A 25,751-nucleotide genomic window follows, 5' to 3' on the forward strand; every position below is an offset into this window, starting at 1 on the left:
GACGGTATAAAATAAATAAAAAAAAAAATTGAAGGTGATTCTGACTTGAGATGATATATTGAAAAGCAATCTTTAAAATGGTCTGGAGAATACTGTAGTGGAGTGAATTACTGTTTTCAAAAACTTAAGTACTCTAAAGAGAGAGCAAACTATGACTAAGAAGCCTCAAAGTTACCATTAAAGCTATTTGGACCTTGACATATAATTGGAATGCATAAAAATATTCTAATTTATAAAAGTTTGCACTTTGCATGCTAAAATCTAGAGGGATTAAACTGCAGACCAAATGTTCATTAATCTTCCCATTGAAGCGTTGCTGTCTGAAGTGTAGCCAGCTGGGTGATTATTAAATCTAAAGAAGGATTTAAGATTCAGAATGCATTTTGAAGCTTTTATGTGTATTATAACTTTTCTACCAACACCATAAACTGATCACCCTTGTGAAAAATTAATCGAGGAAAATGTATTGTTGTTTTCTGACACACAAAGATTACACTTTATAATGGGGGTGAGAAGGGAATGTATTTATGATAACAGCTGACTTTTTAAGAAATTCGTATTGGAATAAAGGTATTTATAAGACTACAGTAAACAGCTAAATCCTACATGCCAATGGCTTGGTGTCTAACAGCTCTCTATAGCCTCTGTATCACTTTCCAGAATAGAAATGCATTATAATGAGTGATGAGATGGTATTGCTGTAAGGGAAATGTCCAGACAAATAATAATGCATTTTAAGTGTAAAAACAAAGCAAACAATTCCCCAAGCACTCCAATTTTCATGATGCATTGTCCCTGCCTGCCGTTGCACTCCTACTTCGTTACTCATGTCTTCCTCTTAAAACAGAAATATTTAAATTACAGATTGCCGGGGGGGGGGGGGGGGGGGGAGGGGCAAGGAGGCAATTTCTATAACACCAAATAGGTTGTCATCACAAAGCAAGTATTATCTATTGCATCAGCTTGCAATTAAAATTGATGGTGGTGTTCTATCCTTTTTCTCCCAAAAGTATTCAAAGTTTTCTGTTTAACCAGTTTAGAAACTTCTGGAAAGCATTTGCATTACTTGCCTTGAGATGCTTTGTAAAACAGTCTGGACAGTGAATCTTTGCGAGCTTCTCTGCCCTCATTGTGGAGAGAGAGGTGCATCCAATGACTGCTTCAGAGTAGAGCCCGCATTAAGTTGTCCTCTGGATGAGCATGCCCTTTCCCAGCACATGGAAAGGGATCTAATAGGGTGAGTTGCATACTAAACATGGGTTGTAGGACTGTTTGTTCTTATTCTTCTCTGAATGGTTCCTTTCTCTTAGTGCATAAGTACAGATGGAGACACAATACTAAGACTTTTCATTTTTCTCTTTGCTGAGACTTTAGCGATTGCTAAGTTGTGAACTAGATGGAGTTTTACTCCTTTATCTTTTGATTTGCATCTCTTCTTTATTTACTTGTCTCCAGTCACAGCTCTTGATGTCTTGATGTTCAGCTTCTTTGTTCTTACTTCCATCATTTTAGTAATGATGGGATTTTTTTTAAATAATCATAGTGGATTATCCTAGCAGCTGTTGGGTCACACAGGAGCCAACAGGTGCAGACAGCCTTTCTTTTTAGTTTTGGGGTGGGAAGTACGCAGCTGTGGTTCTGTCTTGGAGATCTTTCTCTCTGCCACTTCTGCACATGACATCTAATTCTCAGGAATACTGTTAAAATGATGCCATCTGTTATGGGATCCAGAAGAAGTTTTTTTCCTTGGATGGAAAGGGGCTATGTATTGCTTCCTTGAACCCTGGGGATCATAGTAGGAGAAAGATGCTATGTTAAAAAGTAAGACATCATCAGTAAAACTTAAGAGGATCTACTCTTGTCTTTGTTTTCCAGTGACTATCCAAGTTTTGCAGTATTTATGGTATGTCAGTTCTTTTTTGGTTTCCTTAGACCGCAGAGTGAACGCAGTGCTTTAACCTTTCTCTCCACCCAACAGTGCCCCTTCTACCCCACCAAAAGATAAACCACCAAAACTAAATAGTACATGGAAAGAAAGGGACAAGTTAATTGTGACACTTTTTCGGTTGCTAAAGCAGAGACACACACAAAAAAAAAAGATGTTTCAGGTGGCTTCAGCCCAGTTTCTGTTCGCTCATGTGCTTTTGGAACATTCATTTGTACTGGCAGAATACATAAATTGGACATGAAAAAGTGATCTCGATGAGTAAAAAATTCTATCCTGAAACAGTGTCCTTCTCATTTTAAATGGAAGTACTCGGGGAATGTGGAATAGGAACTGAAAGGATCTCAGCAAAGCTACGCTGACTATAGGCTGCCTGGTAGTATTATGTTTAAAAATAGAGATATAGTAGTATGTTCATTCAAACTAATAACTATTAATCCATACTTTGTTAACACAGGAGAACATTAATGATAATAGGGAAATGAAATAGCTAGTTGTTTTCATCTCTGACAAAATGAGCTCAGTGCAATATCAACGATGAAAACTGTCACTTACATAACTTTCATTTTTCAGGCAAGTAGAATAAAAATTAGAACAAGTGACTCTAGAGGAAAATTCAGTGAAGGACTGTTTTCCCTTCTTTATTGTACTTGCTCATTTACTTCACTTTTTCTCAAAGTTAATGCAAGTAATTGGATCTTATCTTTAGAAAAATTGTATCCTAAGAGATAAAAACTGTCATAAGAGATGAAGTGCTAGTTTTGTTGTATTTTGTACTGCATTAAATAAACACCAAAAAGTCAGCAGACTGAGGAGTTCCTTAGCAAGGCAAATGGAAATGTGGGCTGTTGATTTTGAACAGCTGTGTGTTTTGCTCACAGTTGCAGGTACCAAAGGAGGTAGTTATGCATAAACTAATCATCATCTGTGATTGTGAAATAAATACACTAAGTAAATGTTTTTTCTTATCTTTTTGGTATGACCATGTTTACTACGCATTATTTTTGGGTATATATGTTTCCTTTTTGAAGTCTGTTTCTTTCAGTCTTCAGTTTCTTCTTTCTGCTTGATCATCTCTAGCTGCTTTTGTTGTCCTTCACCTTCTTCCCTCATAATCAGGGTTGGACACCTTCCTTCTGGAATTTGTTTGCTGGAAAACGAATGGGACCAATACTGCAATGAAAATAAACCTTTCCTCAGTGATATCTCTGAGGCACGCTGTGTTACGTGTTCAAGTTAACAGCCTTTTTCTGACTTGCGGTAGCTAAAATAGACCCTTTGAAATTCTTGCCACCTGGAGCTTTCTGTTGGTCCCCAAAGGGAGGAGTCCTGGTCAGACAAGATCATACTGGGGAGCAAGTTTTCAGGTCTTTTGTAAAGAGGGAGGAAAATCTGGAAGTATTGTGTTGATGGGCTCCTAATGCTTGCTGAATTTCACCTTACTAACCAAGAAAATGCACTTTGGCAAAAAGAGGCTTTGCAAATTACTACTTTAACCAAGTAGATAGTGATGGATACAGCCAAGGACAGTGAGCGTGTTGCAGCCTTACGCAGTGGAGAAAGAAATTTTTTATGTGGTCAAGGAAAACCTCTGCTTTGTATCTCTACTGAAACAGTTTCATGTCAGCTTTAATTGCCATGTCTTGAATAAACTGGGAAGACAGCATAATAGGTTGTTGGCAACTTGTCTGGATTGGTGACAAGGCAGCCCCTGCATTTAAATTGCAAGCAAACAAATGTCTGCTTCAAAGCATAAACCTCTTCTCCTTCCCTTTGGTGTTGTGTGTTTTTCAGTATAAAATACTTTCACTTCTGCTTATGGTCTGTATCAGTCAATACATTAAAAAGATAGATGCTGAAAACATCTCATGTCTAGCATGGAGTTTGGTTTCTTTTGCTGGGATGGTAATTAGCTGGAGTACCTTTTCTGTTTTGGAACTATTGAACATAATGATCTATTCTAGACCCACTCTGTGCAGTCTCTTCTTTCTCCTGTATCTGAGAAGCCTCTACAGAGAGAGCATGGCTTTTCTAGCAGGAGAGAGCTGTTGGATAGAAAAGTCTAGGGCTGTACAGAAACTGCTGAGTCTCCAGTGACATTTACACATTTATTTCCACAGTTAAATAGGAATGATGAGTGGACCATATAGGTGAGAACTTTAGAGCTCATGGCATTGTCTGCATTAGACTTAGAATATCCTAGCCAGGAGGAAAGCAGTATGCAGAGGGAACAGTGCTTTTTCCCTAGCAGCACGTCGGATAACCCACTCCCATTGCTGAACACAGAATTACTAAGACTTCTAACAGCAGGCTGTTTCTTATCTTCCAACAAACCAAGCATCACAACATTGTGAAATATGCAGATCTGTTTCTGCTGTGCTTTTACCTGTTATCAGCTAATTCCTCCCTGCCATAGACAGCTGGAAGATGAGAAATCATTTTTGTAATTGCATGCTTGTAATTGCCCTCATGCAGCATCTAGCATGAAGGTACTCGAACCTCATCTTTGGGGAGGAGGATTTGCCTCTTTCTGGCTGCCAGTGTTTAATCTGTAGCTGTGGATCAGTCTGCCCAGATCTCGAACCACATTGCCTGTGTGAGCAAAGTCCCTTGGAAGGGAAGTTGGACCGCTTTGGACTGTACATTTGAGATGGTATTTGGAGAATAACTCCTCCAGTGTGTGGGTACCACCTGAGGGCCAATGCCACAGTGCACAAAGTCCCTCCACACTCTCCAGACATCCAGTGAACTCTGCGGCTTGGTGGAAGGGGAGACTGTACGAGGAGGTAGCAAGCAGAGCTATTGCTAAAGTAATCCGCAGCTATGCTCGTACAGACAACGGTAGATAACTCGCTGTGTCTCACCAGGGTGCAAAAACTATTGTTGCTGTTGTCAGCCTTGAAAGGAGGACAAATACACTTGTTCCAAAAGGGCATCTGGATAACTTTAATAAATGAACCCAGGAGAAAACCCTACTTCTGGGTGAAATAGTTTTGTAGATTTTTTATGGTGATTGTCACTCTAGCTCTGTTTGTTCTTGTGCCCAAGGCACAAACATTGCAGTACATGAGTCTGTGTAACGTGTAGCCTTCAGGAACAGAAACTGGGTAAGACTGGGCAATCGCTTGTGCCAGTCTGAAAAAGGAGGTGAAGAAACAAATCCCAGTACACAGTGTTGTGTTGTGCAATATGCTTACAAGCATGTAAGCCTAGACAAATAGCATGCATTTTAACTTTCAAGAGTTTGGCTTTTGGTGTATTTTTACAGATAGCCGGTTGCTAAGCTGTAAGAAATGTCCAATGTGTATCTGTGATATTGCCCAAAAGACTTGAAGAAAACAAAGTAAACCTTCTAAAGATTTCAACTTGTGATGTTTGCTGAACCATTACTCTTGATAAGAAGAAATCATAGCTTAATATACTCCACAATGGTAGTAGACATAATTTTTTTTTAAAAAAAAAAAGGAAAAATATTAAATTAAGGTCATGCCTCTTCAGATGACGGTGGTTTATTACTTCAAATTTTATTTCCTTTTCTCACCTTAACATAATGTGATGTTTTAAGGAGGTTTTAACAGGAAAGTATTTTTGTTTCGTTTTAACTAAAATTTAAGGAATTTTTTACTTCAGTATCCCCACCCACCCATCCCTACCCCTCCCTGAATTACGGAAAACTGTACAGTGTAGTACACTTGTAGGAGAAGAAACCTGTAATTAACAAAATTATGACAGAAATACTTAAACAGAGAACTAGGACTTTGTTAGTATGATCTCTTAAAATTTGAGTGTCTTTTGCTTTTACTTGAAGATAAAGGACTCTTCTGAAGATTTACACAGATAAAGAAAAATGGCCCTTTAACTCTGATAATTTCATAGAAAAAAAAATATCAAAATAGTGCCTGGAGGATGTTTGGATATTTCTAGGGGGTGAAAGGGAACAGGAGAGGAAGAAGACCTGCAAGCCAGTTGTATTTTTTTTTCTAAAAACATTAAAAATATTTCTGATTTCAAAATACTGAGCATATCTCAGTAAGTAGCTCAATTTTAACTCATGTTCAGCAGCCAGTAGTTGTTAAACTGCATTGGTAACTATTGGTATTTTCTTAGAATATAAATGCTGTTTCACTGGCTAATGCAGTAATTTGATTCAACTGGCATTAAAATAATTAATATATACCAGTAACAGTAGTAGCTGCATAAGGTATTTATTTTTCATCCAAAATGATCTTGTTCTTCTGATCAGATTAGACTAAACCTAATCTAAGCATCGATTTCACATTTTTTGGAGGGTTTTTCTATTTCTACCCAGACTCTCCTAAGTGCAGTGGGAACATCGTATCGGAAACAATGTTTATTTTCTGCAGCTCCAGAGTATAGCAGCAAACCGCGTTGGTTATAATATATGTTAATTCCTATTAGGCATAATCCTTTGTTCTTAGAATATGTAGTTATGGCAGCTGTTCTTGAATCTGTCAGGTTTCTTGCACCTTCATCAAACTAGCCCCATCCTTGGTGCGATGCATTGTGTGATTTCAGAATACAGTAGAACTACTGAGGGTTGTGTGAGCTGATCCCAGAGAGCGTTGCTCATGCTAGCGATTGAAATGGGGAATATTTTTATTCCTGTGGAATGGGAAGGACTTTAAGAAGTGGGTGAGAGCTGTTGACTGCAATGAGAATTGTGAATGAGCTTTTGTATGCGAGGCTTTGAGGAGCTGCTGCAGTGGCAGCAACAGTGCTGTTTAATATCACACGGTAAATGTCCTATGTTTTGTTTTTCATCAAGTAATGCTTCTAGCACAGCATGATAATGCATTTCACATTGAATTTTTAAATAAGAAACTTATTTCAATTCCTTTTAGTTTCTAAAAAGATAATTACTGTCTTCTGCAGAAATTTTAGAGCTCAATTTAGGCCTGAAAGTTGCTGGCTATTCTAAAACATTTATCCAGTGTGTCATAAATTTCAAGTGTTCTGGTAACTGTAGAAAGCACATCAGGACCTTGAGTGGAGAACACATCAGAAAAGCACATCTGAAAAGCATTCATAAACTTGAGTGTTACTTAGACTTCTGTCAAAATCCTTTTTGCCCTTGTTCAGTCTTCATCAAAGAGGTACTTAGGTTCATTTATATTTTTTTATTTTTAATTGACAATTTCCAATATGACATAGTTGCCATTAATCTTAATATAGTTCTACTTTTGTTTCAATCAAGCTTAAAGTAAAAAATAACCTTTAATGCAAGAATGATTCCTTAAGGACAAAATGCAGCCCTTGGTAGTTGTGTATCTGTGTCTGGTTGATGGGGTTCTCCTGAAGCATCTCTCCAAAGAGAAATATCTGTAAGCCTTATCTGACAACCTGTTTTCTTAGTTATATGAAAGAGTTCAATTTTAACATTAGTACATTTTAAGGATGCCCCAAACATCAGTTGCAGTTGGTATGGATAATTGTGGAGACCTACGTAATTAACTAGTGGGCTCATCAGTCTTTGTGAGCCAGTGTAGGAGAGACAATGTTTGGCCCTTGTATACTATACACTTATGATTTGTATGGAATATGGTTTGATAGCTCTGGAAACACTTGCAAGGTGGAAATGCATGATGTTGTCAGAGGCTGAATTTTCTTTATATGCCTTACAGTGAAATTTGCTCTTTTTTTTTTTTTTTTTCCCTGAGAGAGATTAAACTAAACTTTAAAGGTTTATGTGGGGGCATTAATAATCAATGATTGAATGATTGTACAACGAAATTATTGTGTAGAAAGTAACAATGACAAACAGGTGAAATTGGGGCAGTGGTTATCTTGGGGACAGTGGGTCTACCCTCACATTCACCAAAATCTTTTGAGTCTTATTTCTCTGCAGTGGGCACAGGAGATTGATGTGGCAGCACTACAAAACATGGGAACTGAAAGTGTATCCCACCTGCCCAAGGAGAATCCCGCTGGCTTAAAGGGCAGTAGTGCCTGCCGTTGCTGGTGGGCATAATACGGTGAAGCAACACAACTCACAGCAGACTGAGCCTCTGTGACAGCCTTCAGCTCCAACTGGGAAAAAATGCACTTAAAGTGTGTTTCTTCATGACCAGGGTGTGACTGGGGCTTGGAGAAGAGGGGCCAGATCCTCCCAGTGGTTATGCTTTGCAGTCTTGATGGTGCCCTGTCTGCTTTGATCACAAGCCCGTGGGTTGGGAGTTGTTTGCGTAAGAGTTGTTCCAGACTGGGAGGGACAGTGTGGGAGTCAGCATCTGATGGAGTCTTTGGAAGAACTTCACCATTAAAGAATGTGTCCAGGTTGGTGGTGCTACCCAAATGACCACGCTGCAGTGCTTGCAGCTCCTTAGCAAGCTCCAGGAGGCCAACAGAAAGAGAGCTGGATAGTCCTAATTAGAAGGAGATAGAGTACTTTCACAAGCGAAATAAAGTTTGCAGCATCACTTGGAGCAATTGGTGCAATCATTTAAAAATGACCAAGCGTAGGTAATGAAGCATTTCCCATGTTCTACATCAGTGCAGAGGATGCTGTTACAGCTGTGATTGGTAGTCTGGAAGACAGGGGCGTTTTATGCATAATTCAGAATGACGTGCAAGTAATCGTAGAAACAGAAGTAGAAAGCTACCACAGCTCCTGGGTGAACTATTACTTAGAGGCCCTCTCTGTGTATAAGGACTGTGGTGGTTTATTCCACCTTGTTCCAAATGGGTGATTTAGATTGCTTAAAGAACCACTGTCAAAAGTATTAGCAAATGTGGTTTTAATATGATACTGTAAAAGCGTGGCTTAACAAAGTTTGATTGCAAGATTCACACTGTTACTTTACGACACAACCACGTTGAACAGTGATTCAGAACTACCAAGGCACAAATCAAAGTTACCAAGACCCAATCAAAGTTAACATATTACAAAGTTATGCGCAGTATCGATCTCTTACCAGTAAAAGTCATGCCATTGGTAAAAGGTCTCTCTGCCTTGAGGAGCAACCTTCACAGGCATCCCAGCTCAAGGAGAGATCGCTGCCGTGCAGCCAGCCTGCTTAGCCAGGAGAGCCAGAGAAGGCTCACTGAGGCTGTCCTGGTCATGGAATAAAGTGGTTGGCGCCCAGTCAGTTCACATGCAATGGGAAAGGTATACAGGGACTCCTTGTACTCACAACTTTCTTTGTTCCTTGATAAATGAGTCTTGGAAAAGCCACCTGCTATTCATCTATTAATCACACGGTCATCATTGCAAGCTCATACAGATAAATGCTCATGGAGCGACTGATCCTTTGTGGGTTTTCAGAGAACAGATTGGAACTAGAGGAGTTCTTGGCCCAGCTACCTATGGTTCAGGCCTTTACCTCCCCTGCAGCCTGTACCAAACTATTGCTAGTTTGGTTAAGAGGCCGAATGTGTCCATTACACACCTATTACTGTGCTGGAGTATGCAGGGTGCCAGGAATTTGTATCCAGTAATGCCAGAACTTAAGTGAAAAAAGCTGTTAGGCATCTTGAACTATGTGTTGTAAGGAAAGGTGATAGGGAAGCGGATTCAGATAATGTCTAGTATGTATAGAAATTTACTGTCCTAGAGACTTAGTATGCATTTTGAGCTGCAGCCATCTTTTCCATGAGACATGCATTGAGCCCTGGTTGTTAAGGCACAGGACGTTTCTCGACCGTAAATGTGATCTTGTGTAAAACGAAGAATCTCTAGCTGCTCTTGTGGCAAATGAAATTCCTAATGCTGTTTTGCTTTATGAAGAGGAGAATGTTGGTGCAGTTGCACTGCTAGAAGGTGCACAGGGGCCAGATGTGTAAGGCGTTTTCTTTTCAGCGGCTGAGGAATTGTTTCTGTGGTCCTTCTGCCCTTCTCTGTACCTGTTTGAATTTAAAAAAGCAAACATTTTATCAAACAAAATCCTCTGTTACCACACAAAACTTGTACTCAAAACATAAGAAGCAATAAGTCATAGTTGAATTGAGTGTCTCCAAAATGGTTAATGGATGAACATGACTGACTGCAATGCTCTTCTCTGTGTGTGTGTATATACACATGCATTACATACACACATGTGCTTTTATATATATATATACACACACATACACACACTTATATTCCCTGAAACTAAAATTGCAGTTTTCACGTGGTTAATAAGAAGGCAATTTTATGTTGAAAAAAGTGCTCCATTATAAATTATTACCTACAAGACCAAGGATTTTTATTTTCTAGCACTGGGTATACCACAGATGCAAGTGGTGTTCTGCAAGAGATTTGTATTGTAGACACAACATTTTTGCAACAAATAATATGGGGGGGGTTGGGGGGGGTGGTAGTGGTGGTGTGTGCTTTCTGTGTTTTAATTTGGAAGAGAATGTTAGTATGAAAGTGAGATTTTGATTAAAAATCCTAACGTATGTATATTTTTCCCCTTTGAGGTAATGTACTGTTTGGAGCACACATTTTTGTTTTCTTGGTTTTGCAGTTCTTTATTTAAAAGGGGGGATGGGGTGTGTGGCTTAGTTCATAAATTTTCTCTTTATCAAATCCTTTTGCAAAGTTTTCTCCCAGAGAATGAAAGAACTTGTAAAATAATTCGGTCAGTGCAAGCTTAGTGTGTTGCCAGCTGGTGCTGTGCCTGCAGCTGAGTCAGGCACTGCTAGAACTGATACATAAGCAAGTAGCTGAAAGGTTGTGTTTTACTGGTATGTGTAGCAAAATTACAAAATGTTATTTTTTTTGGTTAATAACATCACTTATACAAACTGCTAGAAACATTACAGATATTTGTAACTGTTGTGTTGGATTTTTTTCTTCCAAACTGGCTGACCTTAATAGAAAACTCTCATCAGCATGTGTCTTTCAAATGAGAGAAGGAGAGAAAACATGTATAAAAGTCTGTAATGCGTGGCCTGCTGGACCTTATATTTAATCCCTTTACAAAGAGAAGGCGAAGGTTATCTACAATCGAGTTTATGCAAACTCTTTTGCATATTGCTTATGTTTTTTCTAAGCTTTACAGTACTAAATGAGAATATCCTGTTTGTGTTACCTGCATGTATAATTAAATTTGGTGTGATGATTGATAAATTGAAATGTTATTCAAGGGATATGTGCTAGAAGATGTAAAAGCAGTTCTTAGTTTAATATTTTCACTACTTTCTTAAGCTGTAAGCACTGCTAAATGATGATTTTTCATCTTTAAACAGAAATACGGTTTTAATGTAAGTAGCTAGTGCTGAAGATGATTTTGAATTAAGCTTTTTACTACTAGCATTTGCAACAAATGAAATTGTGTATGTGTAATGATTAGAAAAAAGTTAATTTAAACCATACTCCAGGACATAAATGCAAATTATAATGGTTACTGTAATTATAAGGGAAGAAGAAATTAAGGAATTTTGGTTTTTAAAATTCTTTACCTGATCATCTTTGACCAGTTATGATGTGAGAAGAACTTTATCCATCAAAGACTGTACGTATGGCTCAGTCCAAGAGTATATAGAAGGGCTCTAAATAACGTGAACTGAAAAAGATGCTGACTTAGATTCAAGGAATCAATAACGATACTAAAAGCTCAAATGCTGACTGACAAAGAGTGTTACTCCATGATTTCATTGAAAAGTCCAGAAAACACTGGCAGAAACAGGGAAGCCTTCATTAAAAATACTTTCTCTTATCAAATTATTTCTAAATAATACAAGGATTTCCAAATGATCACAACTGATCTGCCAAATCTAGTTCTCTATAGAAATAGATTTCTTTGTCCCCCCAGTAACTTCTTCAAGTACATTTTACATTCAAACCTCTTAATTTTATTTTTTTTTTCCTCTCCAGTTCCCCCCTAGTTTTGAGAGACATGAGATAATATTTTAACACTGAAGGTTTTTGAATGATTATTTAATTAGATCTAAGTCTAATGAGCAGACAATCCAGATACAGGAGTAAAGGGAAGAAGAGCCGGCAATTTAGTGACCGTACTTAATTAGTATTTTGCTTTAAAGATGGATGGCAACACAAACCTTTTCTCTGATGGGGATTATTGGGCTGTGCGTATAATCCATATTGAAGAAAAAAATATGGACTACATTCAGACTACCTCAAAGGCTTATATATTTCAGTGTGAAAATTAATGCTTCCAGGGAAGTGCCACCAGTATTGTAAAGCATGTATGTGTCCCTGAACTCTGGGCCTGCAGATACTTAGCCAGATGGGCTTTCTGGAGCAATAGTGGAAATAACTGCTCCATCGGCATGAAACTGGTGGCAGACCAGTCTCCATATAGTAGCAATTCCCATAAACTTCTCTTTCAATTAGAAAAAGGAAAAAAAAAAAAAAAAGCGCACCATAAAACAGCTCAGAAGAGCTTTGAAACTGAGAAGACAGATCTCAAGAAATATAACTGAAGCAAAGGATTTTGCATTTAACATGAAGTGTACCATATGTCTTTCAGGAACAGGAATAATGAGACATTTAATAGCTTTTTAAATGCATCTTACAGTGTCAAATTTGAGGCACATATGGTACACTCAACCGAATTTCCATTCTCTTATGGTTTTCTGTTGCAAACAAAGCATTAAAAATGGAGTCTTTCTGTTCAGATGTTACTATTACTTTTTAATTATATCAAGTACAAGTAGTTAATTTCAAAGATGGTGTTACATTTTTTTTCCCCTCAGGAAAAATTTTGGTAAATAGCCACTCAAAGAGGATTCATGCGCTAAGAGCTTTAGGTCCGACGGATTCCTTTTCAGAACCAACCATGTACTTTCTGTAGTATGTTATTTGCACCTTGGGTTTATATTTTTAGTAATTCCCTTTAATACCCACCATATCTTTTGTGAAAGAATTATTTGGTATAATTTTTGAAAATTTAATAAAAATACAGTTTTGCGACCCAAAACACTCAGAAGGGAACATTTTAAGGTTAGGGCTACATGCTCATTGTATTTTGTATTTTTATTTGTTGTTTTGCCCAGCATGAACATGCCATCGTTTTGTCAATGTTGCAGGCACCAAGTGTTAAAATAGGTGAGTGTTGAAAAAATGAAACGCTTTTTTCCTGCAGTCTCCTAGAAAATCAACTTCAAAATCAGAAATAAATTGTGAATTAATCTGTTTCATAAGTCATGGGGGGCGCTAGCAGCTTTTCAGCCCCTGCATTCTGCATTAATGGTTTTGAATAACATGACTGAAAGAAGGTGTTGAAAGGTGAATGATATTCTGATGGCCTTACAGTGTGTATTTTGCAATATTTTAAATTATCTTTTAATTAGAATGATCCAGTTATATTAGCAATACATACAGTCATGTAATCTTAGATAAACATTAGATTTTTTCTGGGGGGAAGAACCTATAAATACTCTTAATTTCACTATTTCCTGTGCACCTGCTTTCTCTCATTGGTTGTGCAAACTAATGTGATGGAAGAATTAATGTTGTTTACAAACAGTACAAAGTAGCTGAACTTGGGTTTAGGTCATCTTTTTTAATTGGTTTTTTTTATTTGCTTTCTAGTGAAGCTGTTGGAATGAATCAATTGTAATTGTGGACTGTTAAAACAAGGAAAGGTTTAATATCCTTGTACCTGTTTGTGTTGAATAGCTTTATTGCTGAGTGGAATTTCTGATTATTATTTGTTTTGAAACGAGATTCAATATTAGTGTAGCATTTTGAGGAAATTAATATCAGCATTAGTTGACAGTAACCATGTCAGGTCCCATTACGGATAAGAATTTAACTTTGGATGCTTATGTTTCCAAAAAAGGAGATTCATCATGGTACAGTTAGAGCATAAAATGTGATTAGCAGATATTGGTGATGTTTTTTTTTGGAATAACCTGTTTAGGCAAGTACTTTTAGGCTTAATCTACTGCCTTCTGTACGATGTCAATTAGAATATCTGTTGAAAGATGTAATTTGTGAGTAACTACATTTTAAAATATGCTACAGGGAAACATGCATCAAGCAGCACTGGAACTGGAAGATAGTTTTGTGATCTCTTTCCACCCATGTACTCCCCTCTGCTCAGCTTTTTAGCTCCTCTTCTACTCCTCTGCTTTGTATTTTCCAAATGAAGCACAGCAGTATTTTAAGTCGGTTGTTAGGTGCGCTATCTTCCAACACACGGCAGCACATGGAGTCAGAGCTCTGCTGTGCTATCATCTCCATTCATTGTGTTTTCGTAGCTCTTGGTGATTAAAATGACTATCTGAAAATGCACAGTTAACTCATCTTCCACTTCATAGTATCAGATTGAAAAGAGCAAACAGTCAGAAAGGTGACGCAGAGGAAATCTGTTTGGACTACGTGGCATCGCATCTGTTCTTGGCAGTTCAGCTGTGCTTGGGGTGTTGATGTGGCAGTCAAGCAGCCTCCCAGCAGCCAAGCCCTGCAGGGTTGGGGGGGCCTCAACCCATCTCCCCCTGCTGCAGGAGGCCAGGTGGTTCACCCCAAGTTATCTGTTCGTGAAAGCGTTTATGCATGATGCAGTTTATCCCTTGTCCAAGGCACACATCAGTTGTTTACAGGGCTGATCGTGCTGCAGTGGTCCTCTTTTTGTTAGCTGAATTTTGTAGAGGAACGGTTTCATGAGACATGCTACTAGAAATGAGCTGGCCACGCATTGTGGCTGGAAAAATCAATTTTGCCAAGGCCCATGTTAGAAGAAGAGATGAATGCAACCATCCTTGAACCCTGAGAAGTTGTTACAGAATGCTGATGCTGATTTAATGGGTCTGTTGTTGTAATTTGGATGTCATATCTTAAAGTACGGGTACTTGGGAAGGGTTTTTTGTGTTGGTTTTTGTTTGGGTCTTTTTACAGAGAATCCCATATTGTGTCTTCAGTGTTGTATCTGCAGTGGTAGGTAGAACCAGTTTTGTGTCTTTGAGTCTTTCTCCTCTCTGTTATGAATATTGATTGTAGTGTTCTTTTTTTCTGGATTTCTATCTAATCTTCCATGACATTTTTGGCTGGCTTCAAGATCATATTTTAATTCATGCTCCAGAGTTTTGAGACAGTGTAGGAAAGTTTTAAATTAGCTGCTGTTAATTCAGACTTAATTCTGGGTTAGCTATGTGAATTTGTGCATAAATACTTAAAAAGCTGCTTATTTTAAGCATGTAATCAGTGCAGAAACTTACTTCTCCAATGTGGTCACTCGTTTCTTCATGAAAAATATAGCAAACTTGGCCTGTATAACTCTTCCATTATAAAGCAAACTCACACAGAAGCAAAACACTAGCTTGTAATGCTTTTATAAGGAATTGTCTTGTGTTTGTGTCCGTGCCTAACTTTTCCTTTTTTTTCCTCTTCTTTTATTTTGAAAGGTATTTCTCAAGAGTGACCGGGTTGCAAGAATGGTCCACAGTGGAGGATGTTCTGCAAATGACTTTAGAGATGTTTTTAAGAAAAACATAGAAAAGAGAGTCCGAAGTTTGCCAGAAATCGATGGATTAAGCAAAGAGACAGTGTTAAGTTCTTGGCTAGCCAAATTTGATGCCATATACAGGGGAGAAGAGGACTTTTGCAAACAGCCGAATAGAATGGCCTTAAGTGCTGTATCGGAGCTGATTCTGAGCAAGGAACAGCTTTATGAAATGTTTCAGCAGATTCTAGGGATCAAAAAATTGGAACACCAGTTGATATATAATGCCTGCCAAGTAAGTATTGGTGTCACTCGGTTCTGTTGTGTCCAAAATACCTTCTCTCCCATCCCCCACCAAAAGGTCAAGTGCTTCCTCCCTTTGAGTAGAAGCCTTCAGTTTTAAGTACATCTCCACAGTCTGAGGAGATGAGACCCCCTCAGAAAGGAATCTTTGCATCATTTGGTTGCTGGACAGCACTAGGAAAAAGGGTATGCCAGAGTATATGGTAGTTATGCTATGGATATCCTGAGACCTTTTACAGTGTCACAGCTCCAGTGATACGGGTGATCGGGTGATCTTCACAAACTGTGCTATGATCTGTGTACCTGCATACCCTCACACAGATCACGTACGTATGTACCGACATTTGTGTATGTGTGAACATCTTTAAAAGAAATTTGCTGACGTAAATAGATATGTGACAGGTGTCTGAATTGAGGATGCTCTTGGCGATCCAGTGTCTAGAAGGTCGGTATGGTAGAACTCAACGTGCACCATTTCAAACACTATCTACAAAGCTAATTTGCACATTTTTACTTTGTTATTTTAAGGGATAAAAATTATGTTCCCCATAAATTGCTGAGGCCAAGACAAACAGTCTTTTCAGAAGGTGTGTTTGGATTTATATGTATAATCTGTGGTTAATCAGTAGTGTAAATCGTATGTAAAAATATTTTATCTGGCCAGTCTTCACAGTGATGCAACTATAAATTAGCAATTACTTAAGGAGGAAAAACCTGGAAAAAGCAAGGTGGTTTTGAAAGTCTTGCAACGAACCAGCATGGATGTAGCATTTAAACTGAGCTCACACAGCTTTCTGCACTGTCTATAAAATCATACACCAGACTACAGCTAAGCTCTTTCCCATATATTATGCTAAGATGGGCTTGTAGTCATGGGCCATCTGAATACAGGAACAAATGAGGAATCTCGGACATTGTTGCCTACTTCATTTATGGATTAATGAAGTCATGTAACTGTTCTGTGATTGAAACATCTGTGCTGTTTAATGTTTCTCAGGGTCATAGATCCAGCTTTCATAATGAGAAAGTGTAATACTTTATTCTGCATCCAATTATGAGGACTCCCTGTTTTCATTGTGAGCTGTTTACTAACAGGGTGGAAGGAAACTTCTGAACGAACAGTTTTGAATGGAAAGAGTTAGAAAATATTGCTTCTTTTTTTCCTGTTTGACCAATCTTTTTCCTTTTGCCTCTTGTAAATCGTGAAGCTAACCTCTGGGATATGCAAGTTGGTAATGAAGTGAAGCAGCACTGAAATCCTGGGGGATAATCCTGCCTATTTGCATTTTTTTATATACATTAGAACATAGAAGCATGGGATAATTCAGTCTGGAAAAGACCTCAGGAGATCATTCAGTCCAACTTGCTGCTCAAAGCAGAGTCAGCTGTGAGAACAAACCAGGTTACTGAGGGCTTTAACCAGTCAGGTCTTAACACTTCCAAGAATGGAGACAGATTGCACAAACTGTCTGGGCAACCTGTTCCAATGCCTGAAAACATGAAAAAATAGCTATTTTCTTCCCCAAAACTAGATAACCCATTGCTTATAGTAGAAGCTCCCTCCTCTGGTGATTGATGGTTGCTAAATCTTACTTTATATGTCACTGTGAATGGTCAAAATCTGCTGTTAGTCTGCATTGCGCTAGAGGAACACAAACAATCGTCAGTATAGAGCTTTGAACAATTAAACAAAAAAATAGTTCCTTTAGTCTAGAAGTGGTTCTGATGATACCATCCACTAGGTTCTTGTCTCTGTATACTTGAAGGCTTCTTTATTTTCATTCTTAATTGTAGGACTGTTGATGGAACAAAACTGGTTGGCAAATATCAACAACCTGTTCTTGGTTCATAACCTACAGAAAGACTGAAACCTCACATTGACTCATTTTTGTCTTTGACCATGGTAGAATTTTGAGCATGGGATGATTTTCTTTCCAATTTTTTGAATTGCCAGTTAAAGAGGAAATAATCTTGTAGGCAGGTGGGAAGGGAGAAAGACTGACTGATCATCCTGATTTGTGCAAAGATGACTCAGTGGAATTAAGGGAAGACTTACCTTGCTCTTCCTGGTTGTGAGCACTGAAGGTTGTAAAATCTCCTGTTCGTGTCTCCAAAGTACACATTGTTTATTCTGGATTCACAGAAGTATTGGAGGACAGGAAGAAAGGGAGACTTACTTCTTTGGGTGCAGATATAGGAGCGCCTACATATTCCAAACTGGGAAGAATGGAGAGTGAAAGAGGCTTCACGCCTGTTTCCTTCTTGTTTGGGGTTCCAGCTTTCTGAAGTTTTTAGTTTTCCAAGGCAAGGATAAGATTACTTTGCTAAAGCAAAAACTTTCATTATGTACTCCAACAGAGTTGCTACCAACCATACATTTCATATCCTGTGCCTGTGGTCCAGTCAAGCACATAATACGCCAGAGGTATGAGAAGTCATCTGTTGCAAAGAAAAAGACAACAATCATAGCCTTCCCAGGCAGCATATTGCAAGCAGCAACCAATCTCTGATAACGTCATGCATTTTCTTCTTTGGCAAAACCCCTTATTTCTCATTATAGTTTTAATAAATATTTTAGTTTGGGCTGTATCTTATTCCTTTCTATTCACTGTGTATTTATAGAAGATGAGATGAAGTTACACTCGAATTTCAGTCAGCACCAGTAGTTTTTATTCTGCCCTAGAAGCCTCTATCCATCTTCGTATGAAAATGCTCACTTTCATTTCCCTTTGCCACTGCTGTTTAGAATACTAGAGACTGGCAGATAATGATAATCAATAGTGTCTGGGAGCAATGAGATAAGTGAGAGTCCAAACAGATGTTAAAATTGTATTTTTGATAGAGGTTTTGATGAGTTGGCTTCTAGCCTGTGCTTCTAGCAGAGAATCAGATATATGAAATTCTGTATATTTTGCAGCTCTGTCAAACAGCTGCCCTTAACAGCAAATCTGTACAGTTATAATTTGCGCAGAAAACTCTGTCTTTTTCTTTCTCCCCCCTTTTTTTTGTTCCTTCCAGCCCTTTGGAAATAGGAAACAGAAAAATGTCTTACAATGTCGATGATAAGAGTAAATTATCCTGTACCTACAGGGCTGCTAAGCAGACAAGGATGCTATTTGTAACAGCAGGAAGTATTGTCTGCCAGCCTCCTCCTTGTGACTTTCTCTGCATTTAGAAACTTTTTTATTGATTTTCAGCAGGTTTTGCTCCCCAGCCTGTTCTAAATGGAATGTTCCCTTCAACTCTTAAACCCTTGGTATCTTGCAGCAGCTCTGCTAGGTGTGGGTTACTGTGGGACCCCGTGCAGGTTGCCAATCTCCATCCTTTTTGTGATAGCAGTGAGAAACTGCATTTGTTTAATCAGCACAAGAACTTAATAAAAAAATAAAGGGAATAGTAATAGACCAGCTTTCTGACCTGTGGACATGATAGTCCACATAGCTATGAGAATTATATGCATTTTTCTTTGAAGAACTTTTTGTCACAATCATGTAACATAGGCTAAATGCCTAACATTGTCCTTAGGTAGTGAACGTTAACAGGAGGATCACATTAGAATGTTGAAGATGACTTCTATGATCTTGTTTTCAACTTTACAGTTTAGAGCAAGGCCAGCAACTGCTGCCAACCACCTATATCTCTTTGTGATTAAAAGATTCAGTTTTGTAAGTTTTGTAAGGTAACGCTTTCATCTGATTTTTATTTACGTTGTGTTACCTTGAGCTGTATTTTATGATAAAGAAGTGATTTCCAGTTAGTTGGGACTTAATGAGCTTCTTGAGTTCTTTCGAGATGCCTAGCCGCAGTATGTTGTTACAATTTCTTTGATTTATAGAGATCAAACATGATACAGACTTTTTTTTTTTTTTTTAATCACTGATGTAGAGGATAACTTTGGCACAGAAAGTCAAACTGAAAGTCAAAGTCAAACTGACGTGTGGTAATGTACTATTATTACATCACTCCACCAGTACCAGAATTTCTGTACAAGGTAAATCGTAACTGCACAGAGTTTATTGTATTTTGAAAGTACCTTTATAAGGTTGACTTTTTTGGCTGATCTAAACCCTTTGTCTTGGGTGTGGGGAGATGAGAACAACACTGATTTTCATAATGAAAGAATTCTTGCAAGTCACATGCTCTTTTCTGACAGGTGATAAACAATTTTGGGAATAATGTAATAGTTTTGAGGAGAATTATTTGCTAAGTCTTCTATTACTGACTTTTTGGGAATCAACCACAAACTAATTCTTCTGGAAATAGCTTTAGATGGTACTTCGCTGCAAGATATAATTTTCTGTTCAAAAGCCTTATATTGCATCTGGTTCACATCCTTTATTATCTTTAGCTTTTACAAAATATAACTCTTTGTATAAATGTCTAACATTGAGAATGGTGGACTATATTGTATCTTCCGTAATAAATTTTTGTGGTTTTAATTATGAGAAATTTTTTTGTCAAGAATTTCTCCTGAAGTGCAGTCTGCTTATGGTGCTCAATACAACTGGACTGTTTCACCCAGCACTTCACTGAAGTCCAGATAATTATGCAGTTTTGGAAATAAGTCAAATTAAGGGCAATTTAATTTGCAACAAGGCCTTCATGACTTTTAAATGTTTGTAGTTCTGAACCTTTCCTCAGTAAAATAATGGAAAGTAGCGCAGTTATGTCACAGAATTTCCCATACTTCTGGATATTTTTCTTAGAAACTTTCATACCTTATACAAGTTATAAGGACAAATGCAACTTTATGAAGCACAAAGAATAATGATATCTTTGTACAGAAAGTTTCAATCTGCAGTTGATAATCATCTTGAAGTAATTAAAGAAGCGTTGAGATCCCCTTTAGTAGATAGACCAAAACTTAAATAGATTCATTACCTCTTTGAGGCAAGACACAGGAAAAAGAATTGGTTTGGGCAGTAAACTCTAGAATACATACTGTTAAACAATATGTATAGCTGAGTCTTTTTAGTCAAAAATGATACTGGCTCTGTGTGATGTTATAATGTGACCAGGGCTTCAGCTAAGACAGTATCTTTCTGATGTTCATCAGTGAGCATCGTTACTATACCTGATGCAACAAAGTAACTTCTGGAAAATGTTGGCAAGATCCACCAGTGTATTTTTCAGGTAGCATCAGGTGTTAGATAAGCTACCCACTGATGTCTTAAGCATTTCTCTGGGCTGGAAATGTAGTTTTGCCTGTCCAAAGATATTCCTGCTCCCCTATATAGAGTTATAGTTAGTATTCAGGTGCTGACTGCATTTTTATATGATAAATGCGAGTCTAGACAGTTTCTGCAGCTATGATGCAATTAACAATATGCTTCCTTTACAGAACAGGTCAGTGCTTTAAAATTGTCATATATATCTGTCAACCTGAAAAGTGTTTCATGCCTTTGATACCTGAAATGTTCACATTTCAGGTTTCTTCACGCACAACTCTATTAGTTTCTAGTATCTGTAAATACAAGAATGTGTCTTCTCTCATGCCACCGCCCTCACGAAAAAATCTGCTTTCTGATTGATTTTTATGTGTTCTTCAAGAAGAAAAAGGGCCAGCTGTTGTCTGTTCTTGGGTTAGAGCAGAGTAATTCAAACACTTCGATAGATAAATAAGTTGTCATTTCTCACAAGATTTTAGATGTCTCTTCTTCAAGAGATGTCACTCTTGATTACACGCACGGAGGAATTTAATATGAAGATATTTCAACAGTTACCTTTTTTCAGATGTGGGGTTTTGTGGGGTTTTTTTTGCTGAGGTGCTTCGTCTTTTACATCCATTCCAGACATCTGGAAAGGTCTTGCTCCAGACAAAAGTTTCAGTGTTTTGGAAAAGAGTGCTGCAAGCTCAAATATTCCTCTTAAGGTTACTTCTGTAATGATATTGTGAGAAATCCAGAGCTAAGCTGAACTGTGTGTGTCGGGCTGGTTTGGAGTTTCATCTTAATAATGTGAGTTCTGCTGAAAAAAGAAGTCTTGGAACCCCCCAAGTGATTCAGTTCTGTTAACACACACTGATGGCATTTAAGTGGGGGGCAGGGTGGAGTTTTAGTTCCTGTAAGCAAGTGGGTTTTCTCTAATGAGTTTTCTTCGGGAAAAAAGTCTCTGATTGCCCCAAAGGGTGTTGATTTGTTCTCATCTACTCTAATGATAGAAGAATGATGGAAAGAATATTAAAGCATCCTCCAAGAAGCAAGTTACCTTTTTAGTATGTTTAAATATCTGACTCTGAACAACGTTAAAAAGCCTTGCAAGTTACATAGTGGAGAACTACTTGGAAACATTTTTATTTGTAGTTGAATATTGAGAAAATACCAGAAAGAAATGGTGTGTTGGTGACGGTAATGCATTTTCAGTACTTGAGAATTTCAGTATCCTTCTTACATTCAGCTATCGGGTGAGAAAAATTGGCCTTGACATCTACATTTAAAAGGAAAACTTGAGTGGGACATCTGAAAGGCATGAAAATACCCAAAAGTTTAGTTGTTCAGTACAAGTGTTGAGAAAAAACATTGAGGGATGGTTTTTCACTTCCAAGACAACATTTACATGTGGATTTTTCTATCACAGAGCTTGCTTTGTGCATATGTGGCTTCTGTCCTTCTGTTTTGTTTTGCACCTGCATGAAGGAGTCGGGCATGTGTGGTCTCTAGTAGCCTGAGAGACTACCAGACCAGACTCATAGACTAGTGGATTTACTTGTCCCAAGTTAGCTCCTCCTAGGCTTGTTCTCCTGCGTGTCACCTTCCTTGTCACAAGAGGTAAGCCAGGCTTGACCGAGAATCGGCAGAGAGAAGCTGAGAGTTGCCCATCTCCCTTGCTCTGCCTCGCGCCTCCTCTGAGGATTTAAAAAAGCATTGGGATTTTGACTGCGGATCTTTCTTTCAAGCTGTTTTGTTTTCTGAGACTCTCTTTTGCATTCAGTGAATGCAGGAAAACAGTAGCAGAATGGGCATTTTAGGAAAAAAAATAAGGAAATCAGTTTTGGCTTTGTTAAAGCAGATCGTTTTAAGCTGCTTCTGTTTTTTACCTTTCCCTGTGTTTCCTTCCTCTAAAATATTCTTTTGGAACTTCATGAAGTAATTAACGCTGTTTTGACATTCTCTTGAGTTCCAGATCCAAGGGAGTGTAAGCTGCCTCAACACTTGAAGCCAAATATATCCAGCATTTAACTTGCACTTATATTAACATCACCAGTGCATTTGACTCATCATGTTTAATATTACCAGCCGAGGATAAAGTTCCTCTACTTTGGTATTAAGCAATAAAAATAAATCTTTTCTCCCAAAGGCTGTTGTATTATTTTTTTTTTAACTCTTGTTTTTAAGGAGAGATTCTGTGTCTTCAGGTAAATAAATACAAAACAAATAATTTTTACAGCCACGTTTCCAGACTGATGTATAAGCTTATTAATGTGTCTGATTACTGGTTTATATGTGCATTTGAATGAATGCTTGTGAGCAAGCTGAATAAGTTAATGACCCTTGGCATGAATTTGTAAGACATAGTGTTCTGTATTCCCTCTTTATCAATTCAAAGCAAAGCAGTCTTGCTTGGAACTGTCATTTCCATCCCGAGGATCCATTTGATATTTAGGTTTGTCTGCTTCAGCGTTTGTCATCCTGAAGTGTCTTCAGCAGCCAGTGTGAGAAAGGCACAGGAAAAGAATGAGTTTATGTTTCTGTTTCCCTCTCGCTCACTGGTACTGAATGTCTTGTTCTGAAGCTTAGCTGCCTTTTTCCCCCATACTTGAAATTTTTAAGGGAGAACCCTTTTAGCTTTCCCTTCTTGAGAGGAACCTTCTTTGCTGGATAAGGTCCATATGGGTTCCTGCACCACAGTCACTCAGAAGGGAGAAATGAAGGTAAATTTGGAAATGAGCTGGCTAATATATATGGTAGATAGATATTTTAAACAGAAATATCAAAGCACAGCCATAATAAAGGATAGATAGACTGTCCTCGGCAAGAGTAATTAAGTATGTAAAATGGCTGAGATTTTTGCAGCTCCCTTTCAGTATGCTATAATTCGTGTGTTTATTTTTCATCTTCTAGGAAGGTGATTTTGTGGTTGTCCTAAAAATGAGAGAACTCTCAGGTCACCTTTTCAGCTGTCTCCTCTGCTGAGGCTGTTTTAATCTCTCAGATCTAATCTCTCAATCTCTCATCTTCTAGGCTGTCCACCCCAGACACCCTCTCACCCTCAAAGAGGACTGATTCTCAACAGAAGAGCCATCATGCTCCTTGCCTGTCATTTATTCTTGTATTTTGCATTACAGGAGACAAAGATAGTTGTCCATATAATCCAGATTCAGTCTGGTGTCAGTGCTGAGGCTGTCTGCTTTGTGATTAGGTGTTCATCATTTCAAACTTCTGACATGTCATGGTGGATTTCAGACACCTGCCACCAATTTGCTGGGAGGTTAATGTGGCATTGTGCAAGCAATTAAGGAAGCCTCTAGACTGTGTTGGTGACAATTTCTGAACACAAATGCAAAAGGAGCGGTTGGGATTAGTGCTTTATTTGACCTGCTGCTTACAAACAGGGAAGACTTGGAGGTGGATATGGCCACGGGTAGTCACTGGGCTACAGAAATCACCAGTAAACCGTTCAGGAGTTGGAGGAAGGCTGAGAAGGTAAGCTGCGAGCTTCCTCCTAATTTAAAGAATGGCTGTGTAGAGACCCTTAGGAACTGCAGTGTGGGGAAAAGAAGAGCCCAGGAGTTCACTGATTTCTTAAGAAAACATATAAGAGCTCAGGAGTAAACCATCCTGTTGTACAGAAAGTTTGAGAATTATAGGCATCACCTTAATCCCTGGAAAGACTGGAGCACAACCTCTTACAACCCATTTTCACACATGTAAAGGTAATGGGTACTAGTTTGCAAATCATGCCTGACCAACCTGACTGCTTGCTTTCATGAAATGACTGACCTTGTGGATAAGGAGAGCAGTTAATGGTAATGTTCCTTGGCTACAGTAGGACTTTTGACATCTTCCACCCCATTCACATTTGTAAGTTGAGGAAGTATGGTCTGGACAAGCGGACAGTTGGAGAGCTTCAGAATTGGCTAGGTCACAGTGCTGAAAGGCTGGTGGGCAGTGGCTTAAGAGCCCAGCTGGCAGCTGGGAACGCGGTACTCCAGAGTTCAGTATTTATTGACAGCTTGGATGGTGAGACGAAATGTTATCTTCAGCACATCTGTGGACAGTACAAAACTAAAGGGGAGGGTGGTGCAGGTGACATGCTGAATGGTTAAGGGTGATCCTCAGCATTAAGTTAGCAGAAAGCCCATGAAGTTCCTCAAGGAGAAGTGGGATTTTTTTTGCGCCTTGTGCAAGGTAACCCTGGGCGTGATTATGGATTAGGAACCAAATGGCTGAGTTCCAGCTCTGCTGAAAAGGATGGGGTGGTGGCAGTGGGGTTTGCAGGATGGATGCCAGGTTGAGTAAGAGCCAACAGTGTCCTTTCGCTATAAACGAGGTAATGCTGGGCTGCGTTAGAAGCAGCATAGGTAAGAGACTGAAGCAGTTGTTCTTCCCCCGGCCTGGCAGTGGTGAGGAAGATAGACTTGTGCAGCCTGGCGAAGAGGAGTCTAATGGGTGGTCTAATAGCCCACCACATGCAGTTTGGAGGGAAGTTTCAAAGCCAGAGATGACAGCACTGTTACTGTGTAGCAGCAGATGGTATAACAAGAATTAATTAGCACAAGCTGTGACTTAGGATACTACTTAGAAATGACCATTAGAGGAAAACTTAAGTATGAAGTCAGTGGAGCAAAGGAACAGATCAGCCAGAGAAGATGCGGACTCTCCATCTTGGAGGTTTTCAGAACTTGGCTTGGTAGAGCCACAGCTGACTCATCTACTGTTGTCAAGTGGGAGGCTGGAACTGACGATCTCAGAATTGCCTATCTAACCAATGTTTCTATAGTGCTGTGTCTTGTATTTAGATCAAAACTGAAGAGAATGTTCATAGGAGGTGCTGACAGTGGTATGCGGTTCTTGATGCAAACACCGAAATATTACTGTTCGTATTTTTGCTAGGTATCAAAGCCTTGTTGTAGTCAGTTGGGATCTAGCCAAGCGATGGAACCTAGGGAGCGCTGCCAAGTACGCCCTTCCTGTTCAGTTGAACTCTGTCTGAAG

At 38.7% G+C, this 25,751-nt stretch overlaps 1 protein-coding gene across 2 annotated transcripts in view; it reads left to right on the plus strand.

Moving 5' to 3' along the window:
- The window catches only part of CADPS2 (calcium dependent secretion activator 2), a 323,409-nt gene that overhangs the window by 93,521 nt on the left and 204,137 nt on the right, over window positions 1–25,751 (plus strand). For both annotated transcript variants that reach the window (XM_056341052.1, XM_056341051.1), the window contains exon 3: window positions 15,257–15,589. In XM_056341052.1, the coding sequence (XP_056197027.1) occupies window positions 15,257–15,589 (333 nt within the window). The remainder of the gene's footprint in view (window positions 1–15,256; window positions 15,590–25,751) is intronic.

This window comes from Falco biarmicus, chromosome 5, assembly GCF_023638135.1.
Source record: "Falco biarmicus isolate bFalBia1 chromosome 5, bFalBia1.pri, whole genome shotgun sequence".
Taxonomy (NCBI): Eukaryota; Metazoa; Chordata; class Aves; order Falconiformes; family Falconidae; genus Falco; species Falco biarmicus.